This window comes from Stomoxys calcitrans, chromosome 5, assembly GCF_963082655.1.
Source record: "Stomoxys calcitrans chromosome 5, idStoCalc2.1, whole genome shotgun sequence".
Taxonomy (NCBI): Eukaryota; Metazoa; Arthropoda; class Insecta; order Diptera; family Muscidae; genus Stomoxys; species Stomoxys calcitrans.
In genome coordinates, this window is record NC_081556.1 from 13,165,682 (window position 1) to 13,192,897 (window position 27,216).

The window sequence follows — 27,216 nt, forward strand, 5'->3', positions numbered from 1 at the left end:
TCAAGAAGCCAAGTCGAAGGCCCACTTTATATGGGAGCTGTACACAAATCTGAACCGATATGGCCCATTTGCAATCCCCAACGACCTACATTAATAAGAAGTATCTGGGCAAAATTTCGCGCAGCTAGCTCCACACGTTCGACCGCTATCGTGATTTCCAAAGAAGTGCGCAAGCGAGGACGGACGGATATGGCTTAATCGACTTGAAATGTCAAGACGATCAAGAATATCCCCATCCTATGGCGGTGGGTATAAAAACCTTCTCGACCCATCATTGTTATCATGGTCACACTACAGGTCGGTTGGTTGACATGGATTCGAATCCTTACGAGAACATCAGAAAAATGTCAACAGTGGTGTCAAATGAGTGAAGTATCTCGTATATACCTTAATGGCATGATCCTTGGCAAGTTTGCAATTTTTCATGGATGAAGTGGAACTACCGCTCTCTCCGAAAACCATGTGAAGCATAGCGTGATTGTGAACGGAAACTAAACTGAAAAAAGGAACGTCAAGGAAAAGATCAAAAGGGGATGTTTAAGGTGGTGGTTAGGCCGATTCTTCCCTATGACAGTCTGGCTTTTCGCAGCTGTGTGCTCCGAAGAAAGTACAGGGTAACGCAGTGGTATTAATCTTCGGGTTCATGGAGAAGAGCCCCAAGAGAGACGCTGAATGTAAATACTCGATTCAATGCCTTTGCACCTATGTGTTGGGTGAGCTACAACGAAGTCGCTCTTAGACTAAAAGAATCTTGAAGCGTTCTTCCAGCGCTGGGGGCTGGTGATGCGGCGTGGTGGCAGAATATACGGTGTGACGGACTATGTTCCAGGGGGTCCTTCCTTATTGACGAATTGGGAGGCGTTTTCCCGAAACGGTAGCTCTGGCCTGAAAGCATCTCGCCTTTTCCCTGACTTTCTGTGTACACAGTTAGATACATAATGGAAAGGGGCGCCCGGCGCTTATGGCCAAAGTTTTCATTAGTTTATTAGGAATTTGGGAATTTTATACGCTTCTGAATGGGTGTAGCAATCTTTAGGGGCCCTGCATTTTGTTCTGGAGCGGAAGACCATTGGAACGCAGAGGTTACCATGTCCGTCTATGACGCTAAACGCTGGGTTCCAATGCTGGCGATGTTTAGCGGTGGTTATCTCCTTCTAATGCTCTGTATTGATATCCCCTCTAATTTGGTATACACACTTTTAAGAACGAAGTCCATTTATGGCTTCCAGCCTGAATTTTGTACCCTGCCCTGCAGTTCCTCAAAAGAAATGTGGAAGTATTGTTCTATGAAAAAAACAGTTCTGGGGTATGTGTAATACATCAAAATAAAGGCGTTGATCTCCGCTTTAATTTTATATATGCACTTTTTGAACGAAGTCCATTTGTGGCCTCGAGACTGGATTTAGTGTGATGCCCTCTAGTTTTTAAACAGCAATCTGGAAGGATTGTTCTACGAAGAACAGTTCTGGGGTATGAGCGATACACCAAACTAAAGGTACTGAAGGAAGTCAATTTATTGCCCTCAGACTGAAATTTTTGTCCTGCACTCTAGTTTCAAAACAGAAATCTAGAAGTTTTGTTCAACAAACCAACTGATCATGGTAAGTGCGGTATACCAAATACAAGGTAATGATCTCACCTTCGATATGGTATTTGAACGAATTCCGTATCTGACCTCCAGGCTGGAAGTATATAGCTCACAGCTTAATTATCTGGCGACCGAAACTAAAAACAATTGATATTTTTTTACCTTTTGATTTTTTTCATTACTTTGTGTCACCCTGTGATTTTTGAAAATTTTTTGCTATCGAAAACTGGCAAAGTCGCTAATTTTACGCAGGTGGTAAATGCCAAAGCTGAAACAAAATTTATATATACGAGTTAAATATTTATATTCGCGGGTTCTTTGTCCTCTTGGCCCAGGCACCTAGTTCAATTTGTTCTCAAACAAACCCGAATAACCGTTTATAATACATCACAGAGTGCAGTCACAATTTTGACGCCGTTGCTGTAGAATAGTTCTGGGCTTAGTGGTGTGAAATAAGTTTAGATTTTGTGATTTGTTGAAGATTACCGGTTAAGCAAAGTAAATCAAAAATAAAGCAAAAATGTTTGCTCTCGGCCGTAATGTCAGCAATGTAGCCAAGTAAGTATTACTGGTTTATTTATATAAAGCCGTTGTATTTACAATAAACAGGGGCTGCGAAGGCAATCAGTGATTACATAAATCGAAGCCCTAAAAGCCGACATCATACATACCTTCATCTTATATGCATATATATTATATACATATATATATAGTATATAGAATGTTATGTGCAAGAATTTCTAATTATTGTCTTTTTTCTTCTCTTTGTTAGAAGTGCTGTGCGAGGCAAGCATACCTTGCCCAAATTGCCTTATGATTATGCCGCTTTGGAACCCATTGTTTGCCGCGAGATTATGGAATTGCATCACACCAAGCATCATCAGACCTATGTCAACAACTTGAATGCTGCCGAGGAACAATTGGCAGAGGCCCAAAGCAAAAATGACGTTACCAAAATCATCTCTTTGGCCCCTGCTTTGCGTTTCAACGGTGGTGGTCACATCAACCACTCCATCTTCTGGCAAAACTTGACCAGTGAAAAGACCCAACCTTCAGCCGATTTGAAGAGCGCCATCGAATCGCAATGGAAGAGTTTGGATGCATTTAAAAAGGAAATGACCGCATTGACTGTGGCCGTACAGGGTTCTGGCTGGGGTTGGTTGGGCTACAACAAGAAAACACAAAAATTGCAAATTGTTGCCATGCCCAATCAGGATCCCTTGGAGGCTAGTACTGGTAAGAATGTGTTTAACTTTATATGATTGCTTATATGCTTAATGCCTTGTTTGTTACCCCTTAGGTTTGGTGCCTTTGTTTGGCATTGATGTCTGGGAGCATGCCTATTACTTGCAATACAAAAACTTGCGTCCCTCTTATGTTGAGGCTGTTTGGGATATTGCCAACTGGAATGATATCTCCAAACGCTATGCCGCTGCCAAGTAAAATTAGCTGTTGTGGATCAGCAGCTTTATGGGCAAAACTTGAATATTTTCAACACTGTCATAAACAAAGTGTAAACAGTTTAGCTTAACTTATAGAGTAATCTTTGTAAATCCATATAATATCATGTGATCATTCTAAAGAATAAAAATTGAACCAAAATCGAATTCATAGAAAAAACTACAAAGGAATAAATTTTTCAATTCTCAATTGACTACCTCAATCAGGTGACAAAGATCCTCACGGGGATAGTAGCAATTAGCATTAGATAAGATAGGATTAGATTAGTAGCAATTCTTCCATGTTGTTGGTTTTGTAGCAGTATGTTGTACACTGAGGCCATTCATGCATCGTATGGACCTGTAGGAGTTTGACAAAGACCGCTACAAACAACGGTTTTGATTGAAGAGTTGTTGTTGTAGCCACATGTGGAGGTGGCGATCCTCGTCAAGCTCCTGTGTGTGACAAACTCGTTCCAGTCCAAAGAACCGATTGACGCGGGAACAGATGGCCATTGCTTATTTAAAGGCGTTAATAACTCGCCTTCGAGCGTCATATTTGTGCAAGAGCCGGTGCCACCCGGCCTCTCACTGAGAATCTTTACTCGATACCGCTGATTGGCTGCGACTGCCGTTGTATTGAGCATTCCACAATCCGCAACCTATGGACGCTCCCGGTAGCTCGCAGCTAAGTTTCTCGTGACATCAATGATCACCAATCAGATCAATGTTCCAGCCTGTGTTCACAGCTAACCAGCCTGTGCTCACAGCTGTCCCCTGCCGGGAAGAGTCTCAGTGAGATGCGGAGCGGCACCTGCTCCTGATTAAATACTGAGTGCCTATGATACTCGATATGACAAGACGAGTTATTGGCGCCTTTAAATAACCAATGGTCATAAGTTCCCACGGCGATCGGTCCTATGGACTGGAACGAGCTAACTAACCTATGGAGGTTGACGAGGATAGCTATCTTCCCATACTATTGTGGCTACAACATGGACATCTTCATGAGCAAAAGGCTCAGGGCTATATAGCATAGAAGGCAACTTTAAACATTTACGAGGATACAATAGCGAAGGCGGTTAACACAGCTGCTCTAGTAACGCTGTTTTTGAAGACCTTTCACAGCCCATAGTACTTAATGAAGTTAACCTTCCCTTCCCTTGTCAGATAAGCGAATACCGATCTGTCTAAAACCAATAAATTCCGAAGGAGTTGCTACTTAATCTACTCTAAAAAGTTATGTTGTCGTGGATTGTCCTCACCTACCTGAGAATACTTATTTGTGTTATGTCTCTTCGGCTGCTGGACAAATTTCTGCAAAAGTTACTTGAGCTTGAGCTTGAGCTTGATGCATTATGTGTTTTGAATAAATGAAATGAAATGAAGTCTTATCATCTATATGTCGTTGATTAAAATGGATATTTCAATCATGATGTTAACTGAAATCATATCTGAAGCTTTGGACAAATAATCTGAAAATGAAAAAGTTCCATTTAAGTTTAATGGTGGGTAGCATGACCTCATAATGTTTCTACTATCGACTTTAAGATACAAAATGTCATCCATTTGAATGCTTACCTCCTTAATATTTTCCATACTTAGTTAAAACTTTTCTGTTGTTGTATACTGTGTATATTGAAAAAAGTAAAAATTTGCCTATCTTGGCCATAAGAAAGAAAAAAAATTCAGATTATCCCCCGACATTTGACTGTCTTTATGAAATAATCGTCATAAGTTCTATAGGCCAAGATTGATTAACAAAACTTAAACTATTTACAAAATTTTAACAGTCAACAGGCAAAATAATTTCGAGCAATTCCACATTATCTCCTAGAACTGCCTCCTTGACAGCACACTCTGCTACATGGCCAACTATCCAAGCATTTTGTTCTCCATTTGTCATGGCATTAAATTCTCTGCAATATTCAGTTGATGCTTGCGGTGGCATGGCTATCAAAAGTCCTCCAGAGGTTTCCACTGATTTCCCCGACCTTAATTTAGCATTGGTATAGTTAAGCTTTTCGGCAAATCCCAAAATGTTTGTTATGATAGGCAGCTTTTCAATAACGAAACGTAGATTATCCCTTTGAAATTCAGCCAAATTTTGTGCGTGACCTAGAAGGCCGAAGCCAGTAACATCGGTGGCAGCGTGGGCTTGATATTTGTGCATTAATAAGGCGGCATTTCTATTCAAGTAAGTCATGGATTTAACCGCCATTTGAAAAGATGCAACAATGTCTTTTTCGCTGTAATATTTAAGCAATTCCTCGAACTTTTCTGTCTTATCACACATCCATAGATAGGCATTGGTAGCCAATTGGGTGCCCAAGGGTTTGGTCAATACCAAGTGATCGCCTGCTTTGGCATTATTGGGCATAATGACTTCTTCCCTTTTGACTACAGCCGAGGCTATGCCTCCAATCATACACCAAGGATTGATAACGGAATTTTTAATATAAGGATTAACTTTGGCATTCTGTGCAGCATCACGAAATCCCTCAGCTATCAGGGGCATTATGATGTTACGCTCCTCTTCACTGATTTCGGTAGGTGCACTTAAAATGATGTCCAGCTTATCCAGATCGGTTACTCCCACTGCATAAACATCACTTACAACATTGGCCAAAGCAATTTTTCCCATTGTATAGGGATCATTAACTAAGGGATAGAAAAAATCTACGGTCTGCACCAAACGCAACTGTGGATGTTTCTTAAGGGGTATAACGGCGCAATCCATGCCTGTGCCAATATAGTCGTCATCATGCTCTGCATTCTTTTCTGCTGCTGTGTTGGCTGTTAAAATTTCTGTACCCAATAGATACTTATTTAAAGTATCCTGGGGTATTTTACAGCCTCACCCGCGTAAGGTTGAAAACTTTGTTAGTTGAAAGTCTGGCGGTAAGCCATGTGCTTCAGGTTTAAACATAGCGGAAATCGTTTCTGAAAAGAAAGAGATAAAATGGTTAAGACTAATGTAAATCATTTCAAAGAAAAGAAAGATAGAACGGAATCATAAAAACTAAGCATAGACTATAACCAAACCCAGATATGGGTCTACATTTAAAATAACACAACGATTACTAAGATTGGGATATCAGATAAAAAGCGAATAATGGCCATCTAGAACCGACCTAGAATAATTTCTAGACAAGGACTGTTCGACCTCCGCAGATATGCGGCTACAACAAAAACGAGTGACTAAGAAGAGAACAACTGGACTCAATCCCATGGAGGGAGATGGATCCCTTCATCGGCAAGGGCTGCCGCCTACGTTTTCAACATACTGCCACAACACCAACAACAATTGTCTTTGTCCGCGAATTATCTTCTAATGGAAGGGGTCCACACGACTGTGGAGCCAGACTGTTGCAGTGCGTAGAACAGGTCTGGATTTTACTACACTGGCGGGCTTAAATTGGAGTTCCAAACTTTTTGATCTTGTTCCTTCTCCCGATATTGCAGTACCATATGCGCAGGATTAATAAAGGCTGTTCAATGTGACGCCAAGTATTTTGGAAGAGTCGATGGTTGGAGTTGTCACTCTGACGACTGTATTGAACAAAGTGGACCAAGATTTGTTGTTGATGTGTTTTCTATGTTTATCCACTATTCGTTGGCTATGTTTAGGGACACTTCTTTGAAGGTTATGTGGGAGAAAAACATTCTATTCAGTTTTCTATCAAGTTTTAAGATGTTTGTCATTTGTAGTTACCTTTGCTATGCTCTAATCTACTTTGAATATCTTAACACTATGTCTAATGTTATTTAAAGGTACGCTGAAGGTTGATAAACATTAAAGGTGCTTTTGTTGTTCTTGTTAAAAAAAAAACTTCCACAGATTTATGGTTATGTGCCCAAATGTTAATAAAGCAATTTTAACTTGAGATTATAAACCTCTGATGGCTATCATATCAGTCCCATTTATTCTTGCATTAAAATTGACCTTGAAACCGTAATTCAAGAGACAAACACCACTTTAATTGACAACATACACCCTGTGTACATTTGTTTTAACATAATAAAATAAATATATATATGGGTGGACAACAAGTGCTTATTGTATTTGTTGTAATTTCAATTAAAATTCTATTTGCCTGTCTGGTTGATTTGGAAAGTTTTTAATTTCCAACCGGATGTTTAGGAATATTTGTTCTACACAAAGAAACGCGTGGAATTCTCTGTACAGTGAAAGTGATTAGAATAAACTAAATAAATATGCAAATATACTTAAAATGTTATAAAAAGATAAGATGATAATAATCTGAGAACTTACTTATTACTCTGTCTGGATAGATCGAGAGGGAGAGTTGTCAGTAACTCAGCTGACTGACTATTTATCAGGGATGGAAAAATGAACACTATCGTACTTTTTCAACCTGAAGAGCACCCTCGCGAACAATTTAGTACCTATTAAAACAGAAAATTGTTTTGCGTTTGAAAAGATTCTGGATTTCTTTCAAGCCTATTTTTTATCTTTACAGGCGAGTAGATTTAGTTTTTGATACTCACCGCCATAGTGTTGAACTCGCGTTATGCAGCCCGTTGGAGACTGTAAAAGATCCTTTTTAGTAACATTTACAAATTTGTATTTTCCATCCCTGCAATATAATAAGCTGTATCAGAGTTGCCGTACTTCACTATTAGCACAGTTCGTATGAAGAGAGCCAGGGTATACTAATATAGGGTAGGAGAATGCGATTAGCCGACTTGCTATATAATATGCTGTATTAGAGTTGCCGTATTTAATTATTAGCACTGTTGGTGTGAAGAGAGCCAGGGTATACTAACATAAGGTAGTGGAAAGCGATTAGCCGACGATTATGCTGTATTTACATGGCACATCTGATGTATAATCATTGTAATAGTACAAGGCGGGAACGTATTTTTTAATATCTGTAAATTAATGATTACACATTTCTTTGTTAACGGTAATCGAGAGACCTTTGTTTTTACCAATACTATGGCAAAACAATTAAAAGTGGTCTCATTTGTACAACAACCACAAATCTGCAATCTGTCATCTTGTCATCAAGCTGATCGACGTTTTGCCCACATACAAAAAGAAATTTGTGATGGTGTGTGTATACGTGTGCGTACATGTGCAGAGAATCTGCGAGAAAGAAGATAATAACAAAGAGAATGCAAACAAAAATCTGACATTTGAATGCCGTCAAACCTGGCCGGCTGCTAACAGCTGTTCGCGTGAGACCACCTTTTTAGATCCGTCTTGCAACAACATCAACAACGTTATAATTGTTTCATAAGTTATAGGGGAATGTCCTACAGACTAAAATCAGCAAGTCTTTTTGTTTCAAAATCTTTTATATAAAGAAATTAGCCACGAAAATATTTTGCCAGCGCCGCCAAACGCTGCTTCATTGAAGTATATCAGCCACACTCTGGCATTTTATTGACCCATCGATCTGGTAATACTTTGCAACCAAGAAGTGCATATGGCAACCTGATTCGTATTGAAAACAAAAACATAAACATAAATCAGCTGTTTAAAGTTCTTCCATGGGTTTGGTGCCTACTCATATTCCAATGTTGTTTTCTTAAAGGACTTGCGCATTATTGGACACAAGTAACGAGCAGTTGTGTGTGAATGTTAAAGGGAGGAAGGAGGCAGAGCCAACCAGCCCACCAGTGACATACGCACTTGTTACAATCCCCCCGCTTTGTTGTAAAACTAGAAGAAAATCGTGAATTTTCTTGAGTTCCACAAGGCGCACATACACATTTACTTCGCAGGCACACAAGCGAAAGGATATGAATAATTTTCGACAGAACTTAGAACTGCGTTGTTGAAAACGGTCTACGGTAACGGTTGCGAAAAAAGCAGAGAAACGTTTTCACACAAAAAGTTATTAAAATATTTAAAAAAAAAAATAAAACCAAAATAAAGTGCAAAAAGTAAATTAAGGAATGTCAATGAAACCTATGACAAAAGGGGCTATTTTTCTAAAGTGAAGAAACAACCAAAGAAACCAATAGAAGCCCCAAAAGCTGAAAGTGAAAATTTAAGATTACAAAATAGTTTTGCTACTATCTCTCTACCACTAACACAAATCCCATAGAATCCCAGTTAAAAAACGGCTTGCAGTGCATGAAAAAAAGCTAAAACAAGGAATTTAATATTTTCTATATATTAAAGGTAAGTCTGTAATTGAAATTTTGCCTTATTTTTGTTAAAAAATTTCTTTGAAAAAGTTTTTTCTTTCTTTACTACTCGTCTTTGTGTGAAAAATCAATTTTCCTTTGCTGGAGCTGTTACATATTCCACATTCCACTTAGGCATCTTTGTTCTCTTTCACTCACTCCAGCTTTTGACCCTGCAACGGAAAGAGGCACTGTGGGGAGGGCACGAACCTTTATAGCTGTGGATGGTATCCGGTATCCATACATAAGAGAACTACTAAGGACTCGTTCGTTGCTTGTCTACGTTGTTAACTTTTGCTTTATTCCAAATTCATTTGGGCATATTTCATTTAGAAATTTATGGTTATTTCTTTGTTATTTCGGAAGCGTTTTGTTTTGTCATATTGCCGTTGTGACAACGTCATTATCGCCTTTAGCATTACCATTACCATCATGATTATTATCATCTCTCGTCATTATCTTCACCATCATCGTAATCATCGGCGTGATTGTTTAGCTCATTGTGTTTGCGGGGAATGTCGTTGAAAGATGACTAATATGATGAGTTCAATTCTTGACTTTTGATGTCTTTGTACTGAACTTGAAATTAAATATATTGCTAGACGAAGAGAAAATGGTGTTTTTTCTTTAATGCCTCATTTTGTTGTTGTTGTACTAATTGTAGTTCTATTGCGGTTGTACATTTCAATGTTCTTTCCTCTATTATATCTTATGATTGGGTATACAAATATGGCAATTGCTTAGATACATCTTTGAACACTATGCAAATTTGCACAAGGGCAAACTTTCTAATAAGTGTTATCTGATGTTCTGGCCAGGATTCGAACCAAGGTGTTCATCGTCATAGTTGGACATGTTAACCCTTGAGCTCCATTGGCCTTCATCTTTTAAACAAATTTACAAAACAAGGAATGTTTTGAATCAAAAAAGCCTGACACACCTTTAAGAAAGAATGACCTATCATCCGACATGGGATAACTATGAACACCACTCAGTCTGGAACTTTGAGCTCCGATCTGTGTAGTGGTCATAGTTATCACGAGAAGCTCAGCTGAGAGCTACAGGGCGCGTCTACAGGTTGCGGATAGTGGGATGCTTCGTATACGGAGTAGCTGAAACTTCAGTTGCGGACAATCCGCGGTATCGAGTGGAGAGTCTCAGCGAGAGGCCGGGCGGCACCGGCTCTTGCCTAAATACTGAGTGCCTACGATGCTCGATATGACAAGGCCAATGACCATCACGTTCCCGCAGCCCTATGGACCGGAATGAGCTTACTCATCTTTAGGAATTTGGCAAGGATCGCCACATGCAATGTGGCTACAACAACAATGACATATCAAGAAATTTATCAATTATTTGTTAAGTCTTTACAGCCACTGAGGCCTGTGAAGTCTGTGACGCTAAATGCCCGGTGTAAACATTCCCTCATTTGTGCTGGTAACTTCACCCATGCTTAACTTATCTACAAATAGATGTTGCAGTTGTCTTTGTAGTCAACGAGTTTTCTTTGCTTGCTCCCATAATATCTTGTTTCGAATTTGAGTTTATTACAAATTTTCATGGGGGGAAGATTTGTAAAGTGTGTGCAATGTAGCACCTAATACTTTGGGATAGCTGCTCGGACTCGATACACCGTTGACTCTCACACTAGGGTTAAAGATTTGGGTTCACATATTCATATTTCAGGCAAACCAGTGGTAAACTCTTTAAGGCAAACCTACAACCTATAGCAGATGTCATCAAGGTCGGGTCCTCAGGTCATGTGCGATCGTCCGTATATATTGGGTTGCCCAAAAAGTAATTGCGGATTTTTTAAAAGAAAGTAAATGCATTTTAAATAAAACTTAGAATGAACTTTAATCAAATATACTACACTTTTTTCTAAAGCAAGCTAAAAGTAACAGCTGATAACTGACAGAAGAAAGATTGCAATTACAGAGTCACAAGCTGCGAAAAAATTTGTCAACGCCGACTATATGAAAAATCCGCAATTACTTTTTGGGCAACCAATACAAGCTCAGCCCACCTTGGAATGGAATAAACCTTGTTTAACTTTACAGGAATTCTTCTTCATATACCCAAATTTCACACACAGCGACAACTTTACAAGAAGATAACGATCCAACCTTTCGGTATCGAATGAGGGAATATTTTGGCGATGTCCCCAAAGCAGTGTGGCATTGCTAAACTTTTTGAAAGAATTTGATAAATCAAACGTAACTAAGGCTTGATCCGGTTGAGACTTCGGTTTATATGTGCGGTAATGTCTTACGGAACTCTTGTTGTTGTTGTCACCGTACTTTGAAGTTTGTGAAATCCTAGTTGTTGCTATGCGCTTGAAAGCCTTGGTCAGGTACACATCAACCGGTACATCAAATTCTTCCCCATCAGTGTAGAAATGTCTTCTTGACCCAGCCCCTTAGATGATTTGGTCTATGCAGTAAAGGGAATCAATGCTGAAGCTTAGAAAATGACAGTTCTCCAATAAGGCTCAGGAGAGTGAAAAAGGAAATCGATCTGTATGGCTTTCCCTTGATCGGGTCCTTTCCAGGGATGCAAAATGCATGATGTCCATGAATATCCTATTAAGGAACCAAAGCAAAATTCTCATATATATAAATGAGTGCCGTCGGATTCCAATTTAAGCTCAATGACAAGGGGCCTCCTTTTTATAGCCTAGTTCGAACAGTATGCTTATCTCTGCGCTACGCTGGCGTCAATAGAGGGATAAGTCTACCCATTTTCCGGACATTAGGTGCAATAAGAGAATATAAAGATAGGCTTAGCATCTTGATCAGGATTATAATGGTCAGATCTCTCGCTCTACAACTCTTGAGATGCTTAATGAAATGAAAGTTTTTGTTTTTGTAGCCATATACTTCTATGAGGGGGTAGCGATACTTGACAAGCTCTCTTTTTGGGGAAAATCAGTCCTGTGGTTATACTCTTTAGATAAGTCGTCAACATTTAAGTACTAATTATAGATTCATTCAGATTCTCAGGTACAAATTCCTTTACGCTCGTTCGAGAATCACTTTAGTCGGGAAATCAGACCGAACCTGGGGTATTCAAACGGCTGGTGCTCAATTTTCTCTTAGCAACACGTACAGGGATCATAATGTAGCAGATTATATCCGTGATAACTGTGCAGGCGTTGGTCAGCTTTGTCTGGGGGATCGTTGCAACCAATGTGTTATTCTGACTTATAAAATCTACTATCTCGTCAATCTTGCCACGGAGACCGTTGCCATTCAATTGCAAGAATGATACACTTCCCGGCACTGGCCCGGCAATATTAGGGCTGGGGTGTTGCTGTTCGGTATATTGCCAAAAGAGGTTGGAGGAGTCACATATTCCGATGAGCAAGATTGGAAATACAACCATGCAACTCCATGCATCGGGTGGAACAATGGAGATGTTTGACGAAATGCTGTAAACACCCAAAATTCTTGTGGGGCATCCTCATTCATCGGCAAAACTTAAACTCAACAATCTGCTCTGCACAAAGCTATGCTCCTTTGGTTATTATCTAGGCGGCATTGAAAGGTAATAGATGTTTTATGACAACAGACGAATACTGGCAGGCATATGACGAGGGACAAGACTACCAATTATTAGTTGTTGTTGTTGCAGCCATATTTGTATGCGGAGGTAGCGATACTCGTCAAACTCCTATAGGTGAGCAAGCTCGTTTCAGTTCATAGGACCGTTTTGGCCATTGGCTATTTAGAGGCGCCAAAAAACTCGCCTTGTCATATCGAGCATCATAGGCACTCAATATTTAAGTAAGAGCCGGTGCCGCCCGGCCCATCACAAAATCTCTACTCGATATTGCTGATTGTCCCCGACTGCATTTGCAGTTACTCTGTATACGAAGCATTCCACTATCCGTAACCTGTGGACGTGGGATCGATCCACAGTTGAGCTTCTCGCGTAATGACTATGAAAACCAAACAAACCGAAGTCCAGAATTCCAGCCAGTATGGTTCTCATATACACGTTGTATAGCTCTATCTCGGCAGTTCTATGCTTGATTAATACCCTTTAGATTCCAAATAGGGTTCACTTACGTTAAGTGCAGGAGAATGGTGCATCAAGAACGTGTGCGCTCTTTATGCAGCACAGTGTAGCCTAGCTCAAGGTCTTAATCAGTTTCGTTTCCCCGATGTTCTGTCGTCTCATGAAGTCAGTCATGAGACAATTTCGTCGAAACAAATGCATTTTCCGGTATTGGCACCGCAATATTCGACGTTGTTGTAGCCGAAATTTTGGTAGGCACAGCAGCCCTTGGGCGGGAGTAATCCTGGATCGTAGAGGGAGAACGCGATATTTAAGGTTATATTTAGCCGTACGGCAGAGTTCAAGTCTTCTGACTTCGTTGACATAGAACCTTGCAACTTAGTCAGTATGGCTTTATTACTGTATTGTTGCCAGATTGCGTCTAGATGCACCCCCTACATGCACTTGTTACACTTCACTGACATCGACTAGTAAAATTTTGAGGAGAGTAAGAGCAAAATATTTACGAACAAATACTGAGCCTAAGACTCTGGCCGATGAGGTGTCCGATGAAGTTACAACAACAACAACAACTACAATATTCAATAATATTCAGATCTGGCAATATGCCGCTCTTCGAACTGCGACGAGCTGTCTCCTCATTTCTCTCCTCCATCAGAAGTCAAAGATCTTACACGTGCGAAGACCTACATATTGTGCAGGCAATACCTTCTGGGCTGTTATCACAGGGCTTTTGAACTTGTGGATAAGTATTCACCGTCCTCTCGCTCTAGATCTACATGATCTGAGATTCAGCGCTACAAGAGTGCACCTCTATATCAACGGCATATAAAGCGAGTCTAAACAACATTCATGCAGACAAGGCAGCAAATGCGGTGAATAGCTACTGGTTGATTGTGGTGCTTGGAGAACGACCGCCTCCCATTGCACCTGAAGAAATTGACCTCACCCGACAAACCACTGTAGTTCTGGCTCAATTATGATCCGGCAGATGCATCCGACTTAACTCTTACAGAGCAAGGATTGATGCCATCGTGCAAGATGTATGTACCGATTGTGACTAGGGACCACACGTCACCTTTTTAACTGCCCAGCAAGACCCACTTGACTCAGACCCAGATCTCATTGGACGCATTCCACCTTAATTGCAGAGTTCCTGCATCTGGATATTCAAAGAACCAAGCTGTTGAAAGATGGAACACAACAAAATGTTACAACAACAACACCAAGGATTTTAATGGGTCTATCCGGTACATTAAACCGTATGTCACGGAATTGGCCTCAATCATATTTAAAATTTTAAGATACTTGTGTTTCGAAAAACGTTCGTCTACTCCATGAGCTGATTGTCATAAGTATCGAGCAGAAATCCTGTCGCAGCATTTGCTGTATCCTTTTACAGGTCTGAATTTGGGATTTTTTGAGGCCACCGCAGCGCAGAGGTAAGCATCTCCGCCAAATTCTGGCTAGGACATCAGAAAAAAATGTTTAGCCGTGATTTTCCCCTCCTAATGCTGCCGACATTTGTGAGGTACTATGCTATTTGAAAAAATGGTATGGCAGCTATCGCTGAACGGTGAATGAACACATTTCGAACCGAACACTGATTTTGGTAATAAAATTCAATGATTTGCAAGCGTTGCTCGTTAGTAAGTCTATTCATGATGAAATGTCAAAGCATACTGAGCATCTTTCTGTTTGACACCATGTCTGAAATCCCACGTGATCTGTCAAATACTAATGCATGAAAATCCTAACCTCAAAAAAATCACCCTATAAAAACATTTCTCCCCAAAGAGATGTCGCTCTGCGGCATGCGGCACAGTGGTGCAACGGTGGACAAAAATGCAAAATTCGAAAATGAAATGCTACATATTTTACCCCAAAAACTAAAAGAAGACATAACTGAAAGCTTATTTTCCAACGAAAGGTGTAACAGACATAAATATATTGTGTGTGCCGTTAGTTTTAAATGGGAAGCAACAACTGTCAAAATTGAAATTTTCTGCACAGTGGATCTAAAAAAGGCCGACTGGGGCCGAGCTAATTCTTTTTCAAAGTTCTTCAGTGAAGTGTCCTGGATCAAAGAAGTTAGATTTCAGCTGCATGAACTTGCACTATTTGTATATTTTGGATTCTTTTGAAAAAAAAACTTGTCGACCCCTTTTTGGAAACAGGATTAAAAAAGTCCTTTATATTGGGATTCTAGCATATCAAAATATTCTACAAAAATGTTTGCCGGAAAATTTTACTAAAGTCCCCTGAAAACACCAAAACTTATAAACGCCGGAAATCAGTAAACCGGAAAACATAATTCAGGGATAAAATTGTAAGTTAAAGGAAACGCCTTCTGCAGGCTTAGGAACTCAAATCAAGAGATTGATTTATATGGGTACTATATCCGTTTTTATACCATTTGAACCATACTTCGGCAGAGCTTTTGAGAGTCATAGCAGGAGTCATTGTGCAAAATTTCGGCCAAGATGTTAAGTCGGAGATCGGTTTATATGAGACCTATATCACCTAATAGAACGATTTGGGCCATACTTGCGGTAGTTGTTGAGGCTCGTAAGAGAAATTTCAAACAAATCTGGTAATAATTGCGACCTCTGAAGCCTCAAGAAGTTAAATTGGGAGATCGGTTTATATGGGAGCTATATCAGGTTATAGACCGATTTGAACCATGCTTCACTTTTTTCTATATTACACTCAAATATACCTCTGTGCAAGAACTCTATGTTAACTCCAAAAATATATGAAGAGGAAACCTTTTTATCGCCGTTCGAACTCGGATATACAGAGGAGGTCCCCTATCATCACTTCAATCGGAAAGCACTCATGTTGATGGGCAAATTTGCATTTGCGTAGATTTTAGTTCATTGCCCGTTACTCACTTGAAGTCTCCATATTGACACTTCCGACCGCCCCATGATCCTATACGAGTATGTCGTAAGGAAGGTTTTTACCTCAAAAGTATAGGAAAGGTAGATTCTTTATGAACTGAGAAGCCAGGATACCCAATCGAGATTTCATAGCGAGAGGAAGTCCTATACCATCTACTTAGGTACTATTTTCATTTCCACCAGAAACTTTCCTATTGTGAATGAAATCGGTATATGAATGGTAATCTAAGGCCAAGTTGAAAAAAAGTCTAGTGGCTATCAGAAAATAGTACATGGAACATTAAAAAAATCTTACATTTAAATCAAATTTTGTTTAGCCTTTGTTGCAGTAATTTTTTAAACTTTACTAATCTTTGCATATTTTTTTCTGGAATACTTTTTTGCCCTGCTGTTACAATGCTTTAATACATATGTGTCTCCCCCCCCCAAACATGTCACCAAACAATATAAAATCCTCTTAAATCCTCTAATTATCTCTCTACCTCTCACCATCTCTCTCTCTTACTCCCTTCCACATTTTATTGCAAAGCGATATAATAAATTGGACTACTGTAATTATAACGATTTAGCGATGCTCTCATGTTAAATTAACATAAAAAACACAACTTGTAGGTAGGTGGCAGTCACTATGTACTCTCCAAAGGGGGGTAGTGTAAATGAATGTTGGATTATTTGCAAGTTCATTTCGTTTGCTCATTTGTCTGTGCTTGGGTATTTGTGTGTGTGTGTGTGTTTGAAGAGTAACTGTGTGCATATGTGTTTGAGGGTCTCTCTGTAGTGTATGTTTGTTATGTTTGTTGATGACTGTGGTAATAAAATAAACGAAAATAAGCAATAAATTTAAATAAAACAAATAATGAAAATAATCCCTCCCAGTACTAAAATGAAATCAAATACTTAGGACTTACACAGATGCCAATACAGTTATGCATGCACATACACATGTAAAAAACCATATATGTATAGATAGATATAGAAATACACATGAAAAAAACAAGAACTTAAATATCCTGGCACATTTATATGCCAAGTGTCATTGCTATTCTCGCATATATACAGAGTTGCCACAGTTAAATTATTTTCATGAAAATAGATATTCGGAAATGAAAAAAAAAAAGTTCTGTTATATTTTTGCATGGATGATTACACTGTGGAGCAATGTTAAAGTTTTTGATAATGACAGGAAAATTTGGGCATATTTTGCGACAGTGGGTTTACAGTTGCTTAGGCGCTTAGAAGGTTTACATAGTGAGGTTACCTAAAAAGTTAAGTGGTACATTATCTAGGTACTTTTCGAAACGGAACTTTATATGGCTCAAAGGATTCTTGACTGAGATACACTTTTTTGGCAAGCTCCGACCAATGTAAAGGGTTTTTCAACAGGGACGCTATAAAAGTAGACCGATTGGAACATCATACGACTTCATTTTTTCGCCGCTCTTTTGTTATTTCTTCTCTTCAATAAGGTTTGCCATTTCATGATGGAAAGATATATGAGCCAACAACGAGTCGAATTTATTAAAAGTTACTACAGAAATTCGGAGTCAGTGGCCTCAATGTTACAGGCCAAAAGAGAATGAGCGCGTTGCGCTTGGTTTTGAGCGTCGCGTTGTTAAAATGCAACTTTGGACATAAATATCACAAGCTAAAAAAATTTCAACTTTGACGCTTGAAAGCTAGCGTCATTCTTTGTTGCCCCACGTCAAGAGGTGTTTTGAGTCGACAAAGTTAAAAAATTTGGCAGAGCCCGGTCAGGATTCGAACCTGGGCACACAGAGCAACAGCGAGAGCCGTTGCCGTTGTCTAGCGTTCAAAGCCAACTTCCAACAAATGACAGAATCATGAGCACCGTGGAAGTAGTGTAATTGTCGCAGACAAAAAATCAGTCAATTCCCGAAAACACATGCATTGGTAAAAGTACAGGTAATAGACAGGGTTGTCGAGCGTGGGTAATGTGGTATTTGTATCATGGAGGCGTTTTCGCAATAAATACGATTCAAATACAACATACCAACGTACGGCCCTTGAAGCCATCACACCTAATATGGTTGAAAACGCGTCCCATAGTGGTTGGTGTGTGTTGCAATCTCTGCCTTTCCTTTTCCATTTGCAAAGAAAATCTCCGATCATTGAGGTCGTAACGAAAGAGAAACAAACAAAAATATGTTAAAAATTGTTTTACTTTTCCGAGTTGCTTTTTTATCAATTGTTTGCAGAGTTGCATTTTTCAACACGACGCTCCTCATTCCCAGTTCAGGCCCTAAGAGCGTTACGTCCAATTTATGGTCGTCATAATCTTCCTAGCATTTAGCAAAATATGCATTATTGGTCAGACAGAAATCCACACGTACTCCATGATTCATCATTGCACTCCAAAAATATTACGATTTGTTGCGGTTCATGGGCATGCGGCGTCATTAGGCCGTGCTTCTTATGTGATGATCAAGACCGGCACGTTACTGTGAATGGAAATCGCTGCTAGAGTTGGCAAAATATCGATGGCACTATCGATATTTTATTTCTTGTCTGAATATTGATTGATATTTTTGCGATAGATACTATCGGCAAAGTTAAATTTTTTGCAAAATTAAACAAAACTAAGCGATTTGGCACTGAATCAGTCCTATGAGATACTTTGCGCCCATAGAGGGCGCAATTTTCATCCGATAGGGTTCACATTTTGTGAAACGTTAGCGTGCTTTCGACAGACAAACGGATGGACGGAAATGGCTAGATCGACTTAAAATGACCTGACGATCAAGAATATATATACTTTATGGGGTCTCAGACGCATATTTCGAGGTGTTAAAAACACAGAATGATAAGGTATCTGCTTTTTATAGCCGAGGCCGAACGGCGAAACGCAAGGCAACAAATTCCCAGAATTTGTCTTTTTCATTTATGGTTGGCTGGGAACAGGTAAGCCGGAAGTTGATCCCACATACGAACTTAACGGACTAAAAAAAAGATTTTTTCGATAGTGCACATAACACACCGTAGAAGACCATAGTGCCACACATTCCAAGTTCATTTGCGTCAACCAATCCCCATTTCGATGATGCTTAATATCAAAAACTGAGCCCTATTCTGAGTCTTTTTTAACTCGTGATTGTACTTTCTTAGCTTAGCTGTATAGATTTCCTTCTCCTCTGGTGCTGTTGAGTTTTAAGAGCCTTCTAAAATACTTCGATAAATCACCATGGTGGCCGCAGTTTGCCTTGTGGTTTGTTCCTAGCCTTTGGTTTGGTTCCGAAGTATGTCCTTCAGACACGCTTGTTCAAGCCTTCAACATGCTACAAAGTTTACACCAGCTTTTCAAGTCTATTAAAGATATCCCTGTGCCAAAATTTAACCAATACGTCTAGATCAAAAATTTGTTTAAAAACCCCATGTTGGCAATACTGCTACTAAGTTACTCATGCACATTAGATATTCATGTCAATACAAATACCAACACACGCTTACATTCATACATACAGTATATAATAATACACTTGCACATTGCTCTCCCATTCGCACTCACAAAAGGATAACAAGGGTTTTTGTTTTGTACAAAGCTTCTTAAATAAAATGAAAAATCATACAAGAAACCATCATCAAACTATTGGCAAAGAAAACCAAAGAAAAAAAGAGCAACAAAAATAGTTTTACATTCTATGTTCGTCCGTCTGTCTGAGTTGCCTTGCCACCCACCCACCCATCTCCATCCCCTATGTGTATGGGTACAAATGTTATTTGCATTCGTGTGTGCGTGTTCGTTTGTATTCGTGTTAGAGCAAAAAGTGCGTGTTGGTTGCGAATGAGTCATCCTGCACAATTTCAAAAAGGCAGCAACAACAACAAAAACGGCAAGCTCCATCAGCAACAACAACAATAACAAATGCCGCCGAGTATTTAGATATCCAAGTAGGTATATTCCGAAATCCAAACAACCAACGAACCAGCCATCTATCCATCCATTCATGAAGAGCGAATGAAGCGCCAAGAAATAAACCAACCTTTCCACCCAAAAGACCCTCCCTAGGGAAAAGAAATCCATAGAGGCTAAAAACACAGACTAACGTCATATTTTTTATTACAATAACAATATTTACGTTCTGTTTTTATACCTATATGGCGCGAGATGTGTATGAAAATTCGAAGACTATACCGACTTAAATGAAGGAATTTTCTTAAATTTTTGCCTATAAGCAAAAACCGATTACTAAACAAGTAAAATTGTATTAAGTTCGGCCGTGCGGAACTTCGGATAGCCAACACCATGTATATATTTGTCATCTTATTTTATTATCAGATGGATAAGGCCCGCTCCGCTGCGCCTTCTTTCACTCTCTTATATTATCTAAGCCTTATACTGGCACTATCAGGAAATAAGTTCTGTTTGGGGGTGTTTGGCCCCATTATGGATATCATATTGATGCTCTACTCGCAAATACCTTCATTTGAGCCTTATATTGCTGTGGTCGGTAAATATGTCCGGTATAGGGGTATTTTTGTAAGTGAGGTGGACCTCGATATATCAGCCTCGTGGTAGTCCGAAATATCTTTCATTTGAGTCCCATATTGTCATTATTTGTCTATATTTACATGTGGCGGTGGGGCGGCCTCCTCCCCCAGAATAAGGATACCAAATTTCTGTTTTTGATTTATTAAAAACAAACCAAATTTCGCTTAAATCGTCCCAACCAGTTCCGAGATCTGGCGTTTTTGAATATAGGGTAAGGGGAAGGTCCGCCCATTGAATTTTGAAATTTAGATCTACTTCATTCTCTTGGGTTTACCCCGAAAGTGGATATCAGAGTCATAATCTACTTCCAAAAATAATATTTGAGCCCCTTTTTGCCATAATCCACAAATATGGCAAGTTTGAGGGGTATGTAGGATGGGGCGGCCACCCACGTTCTTTACCTTGAAAAATATCAGCATTGTGCTCTATTCTCAAATTTCTTTTATTTGAGCCCCAATTGTCATTGGTTTAGAAGGAGTTTAGGGGCCTCAAAATTGTGTATCAAATTCGTTTTCTACTATCATATACCTTATATATTAATGTCAGATTTGTACTGTACTTTTAAGTACCTTTCATTTGATACCCATATTGCCCAAAGAAGTGAAGGAGTCCTGTTGGGGGGTTTTTGGGGTCGGAGGACTCGCCAGAACCCTTTGGGCGAAATTTGTATACAAAATTCGTACTCTACTCTAAAATACCTTTTATTTGATCCCATATTTTCGCAATTGCTAAACATGTCCTCCCCGGTTGGGTTTTGGGATGGGGCGTCCCCCTACGTTATTTGACCCAAAAATTTAAAACTTTTTCGTGTTTTTGGGGTACTATGAAGTGGCATGCAAAATTTCGCTTAAATTGATGCGTTTTTGAAAATTTAGGTATGTGGGAAGGATCCGCCCCTTCCCGATGTCCGATCTGGATCATATTTAGGTTGAATTTCGCCAGTCTTAATACAAATCTCCCTTTCAAATCCCAGCGAAATCGGGTAACATATTTCACAAGCAATCTCTGAGATCTGGCGTTTTTTTTTAAATTAAGGTAGGGTAAGGGGCAAGATCCGGTGTTTATAAATGACATTCCATTCCTAGTATGCAGTAGGCTGTCTCCTTGAATCTCGTTTAGACCAACATCGTCTGGAAAAAGGCTCTTTCTTGTGCGGGGATACAATAAAATGTTGTAAGTAAAGACTGATGAGCCGTTTTAAACACTGCCGAGGTGCACGCTTGGATCTTCTTGATCCAAAGTGAGATCAAGCAGCTTGTTATTATTATTAGACATTATTAGACATTCATGAGCATACGGTAGCGAAAGTGGTAGAAGGTTTTCACGTTAATACCGTTCTGGGGGAACATACTCGTCTTGTAGCATTCAGGCTGGTTAGGTACCCAACACGAACCAGAGTTGTTTAGGCTCAAATTCATTGCGGCAGTTGCTGCCGTCTCAATTCCCATTGGTCTGGGATAAACACTGAATTGTGTCCTACTTGTGATCAGGGGTTACACGATATACGCCACTTATTTAACTGTCTCGCCGATCTTACTTGACTTACACCTAGTTCACTGTGTACACATCCGACCCAAGTGGCAGAGATCTTGGATCTGGGTACTCAACAAGTCTCGTATGAAATCGATTTTGAAATTGATATGGTCTGCCAAAGACAGGATCTATGATTCCACGACCGATAGAAGTATATTTCTCTCAAGCGCTTCGCTCGAAGCTTGAAAATCTTTCCAGTTTCGGTTTCGCTTAAATTAAGGTGAAAATTCACTTTATAGGGTGCACACCCAATTTTATAATTTTTTTGCACCCACCCCTAATTTTGACTCTAGGAATACGAATTTGGAGTCCATTTTTGGGTCAAATGCCTCTAGAGCCCCCATGGGGCCAAAACCCACCTTGGAGGAAGTGCTACAACCTAGCCAACATAGGTATCAAATGAAAGGTATCAGCGAGTCTAAAATTGGGCTCAAGAAGAACTGTCTAAAAATAAGGCTCGGGAAGGATTTACTGGGTCTTGAGAATTTTGAACCCCATTTAAGCCAAGACATAAAAAAAGTCGATAAAAACGTCCAACCCCAGGAATACGAATCTGGAGTCCGTTTTTGAGGCAAAGGCTCCTAGAGCCTCCTAGGGGCCAAAACCCCCCTTAGGGGATGTCCTACAACCTAGCCAATATAGGTATCAAATGAAAGGTATTAGCGAATCTAAAATTGGGCTCGGGAAGAACTGTCTAAATATTAGGCTCGGTAAGGACTTACGGAGGAACCGAACAAGTATGATCAAAAGACCGGTTTACATGGGAGCTATATCAGGTTATAGACCGATTTGGAGCGTATTTGGCACAGTTGTTGAAAGTCGTAACAGAACACCGCATGCAAAAATTTCAGCCAAATCGGACAAAAATGAGGCTTGTAAGGGCTCAAGAAGTCAAATCGGGAGATCGGTTTACATGGGAGCTATATAGGTTATAGACTGATTTGGACCGTACTTGGCACAGTGGTTGGAAGTCATAACAGAACACTACATGCAAAATTTTAGCTAAATCAAACGAAAATTGCGGCTTTCAGGGGCTCAAGAAGTCAAATCGGGAGATCGGTTTATATGGGAGCTATATAACGGTATAGACCGATTCGGACCGAACTTGGCACAGTGGTTGTAAGTTATAACAGAGCACTACATGCTAAATTTCAGCCAAATCGTGCAAAAATTGTGGTTTCCAGGGACTCAAAAAGTCAAATCGGGAGATCGGTTTATATGAGAGCTATACCTAAATCTGAACCGATATGGCCCGTTTGCCATCCCCAATGACCCACATCAATATTAAGTATCTGTGCAAAATTTCAACCGGTTAGCTTTATGCGTTCGACCGCTATCTCGGTCGGACGGACGGACATGGCTAGATCGACTCGGAACGTCGAGACGATCAAGAATATATATACTTTATGGGGTCTTAGACGAATATTTCGAGGTGTTGCAAACGGAATGACTAGATTAGTAATCGCGCATCCTATGGTGGTAGGTATAAATACTGTATAATTGAAAATTTCAAAATATTCAATCATTTTTTTAATTGAATAGGCAATTTTTTTATTTGAAAAATTTTTCCATTTCTTCTTCAAAACCGGTGATGTGAAGCAGTGATTGAAAAGTTTCAATTATGAAATTAATTGGATCAATTAGTTGCGTGATTGAAACGGATTTTTATCTGTGTAGGCAAGCAATATGGGTATCAAATGAAAGGTACAAAGAAGTAGATTACTATAGATATGAAGAAAATATTAAGCCCTAAAAGTTCTCTAAAGAAAAAAAATTTTTTCAAAAAAAAAATCGCCCAATTTTTGAAATTTTTTTATATTCGTAATCTACTCGTTAATACCTTTCATTTTATACCCATATTGCTGAGGTGGGAGCAGTTCCCATGAACAGCGGGTTTGTGGCCCTCTGGGGATCCAGAGCCTATCCCCCAAAAACCGATTTCAGATTCGTATTCCATGCTTTTCAAACCAGCCGAAATTACTGCCATTTTGTAGCGTTTTCCCAATTTTTAGACTCCTTTCGTTTTGGAATTTATAAAAATAAAAGCCTTTTCCAAAGCAATAACAATAAAAAAACATATGTGTAAGGTTGTTTGTTCATTTGTTTGCCCGATTTGTATGAGCTAGGCTGTATACTTAAATCCTTTACGCAAAACACAGCCATCGAAAGGAGATGGAAGGAAGGATGAAATGACTACTGGCCCATTGCCTACACACAATGGTAATTGTTCTTCTTCTTTTTCAAAATAAAACTGTTGTCGCCTCTAGTCATGACTACCAATGCTTGTTAGCCTAACAGCATAACGGAGTATGTACGATAGGATACGAGCAACAACAGACTAACACATACAAGCTTTATGCATATCAACACAAGCAGCGATGATAGGCATTCAATACGGAGATAACTCAAAAAAAAAGCTTTTCTTGCCTAGCTTGATATACTCTCTCTAAGAAAGCTATAGAGAGGTTAAAAAAGGGAGAGAGAGAGAGAGAGAGAGCGAGTGATAGAGCACATTAATGGTAACATTCGTGGAGAACTCGCCTTCTCAAAAAATTATAGAGAACACTAGAGAACTGAGACTAGCAATGCTCTTAAGTACCTGAGCAAATAGTAGCTACAACCAACTCAATTGAAAACAGATGTCAAAAGCACCTACTAAACCTACCAACCACCTATCAGCCTACCTACATATCTAGACATCAGAAAAGTTTATCAAGAGCTCGCCCCCCCCCCAACAAATGTAAAGAGAAACTGCCCACAATGTGTGATGTGGCAGTAGTCGTTCGTCGGTGCCACTCATAATCATCGAAACAAAAGGGAAACACCGACTGATGGCGATGATTCATACTTGGTATTTCTGCTTTGCTGTTGTACTTTTCCATTTTTTTCCCTTTCTATGTCCTTCCTCCTTGGCAAACTTAAAGGCAATCTGTCCCTGATACTTGGCCAGCCAACGACGACAAAGGATTAAAAACTCTATGACTATGAGATGGCAATGCAAAAATTGCCATTCATTTTTATAAATGGGGGGTTTGCTGTTTTACCAGCTTGAATGGGTTATTTTAATTATTTAACATTTTACGCAGTATTCTACCGTAAATAGTGGCAGTGGTGGTACCCACATGTAATTTCTGCCAAAGTAGTATAGACTACCTGGGGTGTTTAACGTCACAACACATTTTATGATGTGTGACAATGTTGTTAATATTAAAAGCCCTTGTAGCCTCTTAAATTTGTTTCTTTTTTTTTAATCTGTATGCATGCCTTTGAGCTGGGGAAATTAATTAAAATTTCCTGTCTATGAAACCTGCGGCTAGAGACAGAATAATTTCCGCGCAAAAAAAGAGCATTCATTACAATGCAGCTGTGAGTAGACGAAAGGAAGTTTACATATAACACCAAGTGATGAAGGGCTTTCTTTTCATATTTCGCTCTCTCTCCTTCAAGCTGTGTATGCAGGCAAAGAAAAGTTAAGCGGAAATAACAATTTAAAGATTCTGAAGTATAAGAACCTGGTTTAAGTGGCCAAACCCAGAATCTAGGAATCCTAGGCCGAACAAAGTATATTTATACAAGAGTTTAGGCCTTGTGTGCTTCTTCTACAGCTTCTACCATCGGTTTTTAAGCTGTGCTTCTTTACTTGATCTCTCCATCAAACATTTGTTTGTAACCAGGTCAACAGAAGGTAGAGAAGTTGTAAAATTTACCCAGAAATAACCTTTGTCTTCTGAGCAGGTGGTCTACATGATAATGAACGAGACAACAGCTAATATTTTGAAAATATTTTGTTCAAATTTTCACCTAAACTAAGATTAGGTCCCTCTAAAAAGGTGATACTTAATTTTTTGATAATCAAAGAGGGGGTGGACCCTCGCTCTTCTCCAATTTTCGAAGACCCCAGATTGCGGAGTTAAACGCAGCGCTTTAAGCGATTTTTTGCAACCCAAAAACAAGAATTTGTTCAACAATATTGTGTTGGGGGGACGCCCCACCCGAACGGACGTGTTTCCCGATAAGGACAATATGGATGTCAAATGAAAGGTCTTTGAAAGAAGAGTGCGAATATGGCATACAACTTTGGGCCCAATAGTTTGGGAAGCGCCTCATCCACAAAAACCTCCCAAATGGACATGTTGGCCGATTGGAACATTAAAAGACTCAAATGGAAACCTTAAGGAGTAGAGGAAGAAGTTGATATTATATAAAGACAAACAACTAAGGGGTCTCCACAATGCGAAAAAAAGGGCCATTAGGATATGTGGGCCGAGTGGAACAATATGCGATCCGTCCATCTTTCCGACTGTCAAAAACACGCAAACTTTCGAAGGAATAAAGCTAGGCGCTTGAAATTTTGCATGCATACTTCCTATTAGTGTAGGACAGTTGGGATTGTAAATGGGCTATATTGGTCAATGTTTTGATATAGTTGCCATATAAACTGATCCTGGATCTAAATTTTTGGAATCTCTAGAAGGCGCAATTTTTATCCGTTTTGTCTGAAATTTTAAATGAAATTTTCACACAAGATGGAGTTTGATTCCGCAGAAAATTGGATACATAATATTTTATATCCGAAGAGGGGGTGGATTCCCTCCCTTTCTCACTTTTCAAAAAGCCCAGATTTCGAAGTATAACGCAAAGGTTTGAGCGATTTTTTGCAACCCGAAAAACAAGAATTTGTTCAACAATTTTGGGTTAGGTGGACGCCCCAACCAAACGGACCTATTTTCCGATTGGGAAAATATGGGTATCAAATGAAAGGTATTTAAGAGTAAAGTGCGAATTCGGAACCGCCTTATCCACAAAAATCTCTCAAATGGACATGTTGTCCGATTGGTATAATATAAGACTCAAACGGAAACTTTTGAGAGAGAAGTAAGAAGTTGATGTTATATTAGAACAAGAATCGAAGGGGTCTTCTCAACGCGAAAGAAGGCCCATCAGGATACGTGGGTCGAGCGGAAAATATGGCAGCCTGTTGTTATTTTTTGAGAGTATAGTACGATTTGAGTCTAAGTGTCTAGATGGCCACTCCACACCATAGAAACTACCAATCGAACATTT

The 27,216-nt window shown here is 39.5% G+C and overlaps 3 protein-coding genes across 6 annotated transcripts in view; 2 read left to right on the plus strand and 1 right to left on the minus strand.

Annotated features, from left to right (window-relative positions):
* Nucleotides 1-2,026: 2,026 nt before the first annotated feature.
* LOC106088685 (superoxide dismutase [Mn], mitochondrial) lies at nt 2,027-3,215 on the plus strand. The gene is made up of 3 exons (XM_013254336.2): nt 2,027-2,146; nt 2,361-2,824; nt 2,889-3,215. Exons 1-3 carry the CDS (start codon nt 2,109-2,111, stop codon nt 3,029-3,031), a joined length of 645 nt encoding a protein of 214 aa, XP_013109790.2. The 5' UTR covers nt 2,027-2,108; the 3' UTR covers nt 3,032-3,215.
* A 1,424-nt stretch (nt 3,216-4,639) lies between these two features.
* Nucleotides 4,640-7,397, minus strand: LOC106088684 (selenide, water dikinase 2). 4 transcript variants are annotated; one of them, XM_013254332.2, is made up of 2 exons: nt 7,304-7,397; nt 4,640-5,970 (listed from the first exon to the last, which is right to left on the minus strand). In XM_013254332.2, exon 2 carries the CDS (start codon nt 5,954-5,956, stop codon nt 4,814-4,816), a length of 1,143 nt encoding a protein of 380 aa, XP_013109786.2. In that variant the 5' UTR covers nt 5,957-5,970; nt 7,304-7,397; the 3' UTR covers nt 4,640-4,813. The 4 variants fall into 4 exon arrangements, with proteins under 4 accessions (XP_013109786.2, XP_013109788.2, XP_013109787.2 ...); XM_013254334.2 differs by lacking the exon at nt 7,304-7,397 and adding an exon at nt 7,258-7,276; XM_013254333.2 differs by lacking the exon at nt 7,304-7,397 and adding an exon at nt 7,161-7,243.
* Nucleotides 7,398-8,539: 1,142 nt separating this feature from the next.
* The window catches only part of LOC106088678 (kinesin-like protein unc-104), a 149,887-nt gene continuing 131,210 nt past the window's right edge, over nt 8,540-27,216 (plus strand). Inside the window, exon 1 of the mRNA XM_059370510.1 lies at nt 8,540-9,184. The gene's annotated coding sequence lies outside the window, so the exon portion shown is untranslated. The remainder of the gene's footprint in view (nt 9,185-27,216) is intronic.

Excerpts from the sequence above, each read along its gene's own strand:
- LOC106088685 (XM_013254336.2), top strand. The coding sequence starts at position 2,109 with ATGTTTGCTCTCGGCCGTAATGTCAGCAATGTAGCCAA. Across the intron at positions 2,147-2,360 it reads AATGTCAGCAATGTAGCCAA|AAGTGCTGTGCGAGGCAAGC; the intron begins GTAAGTATTACT and ends TCTCTTTGTTAG. Across the intron at positions 2,825-2,888 it reads TCCCTTGGAGGCTAGTACTG|GTTTGGTGCCTTTGTTTGGC; the intron begins GTAAGAATGTGT and ends GTTACCCCTTAG.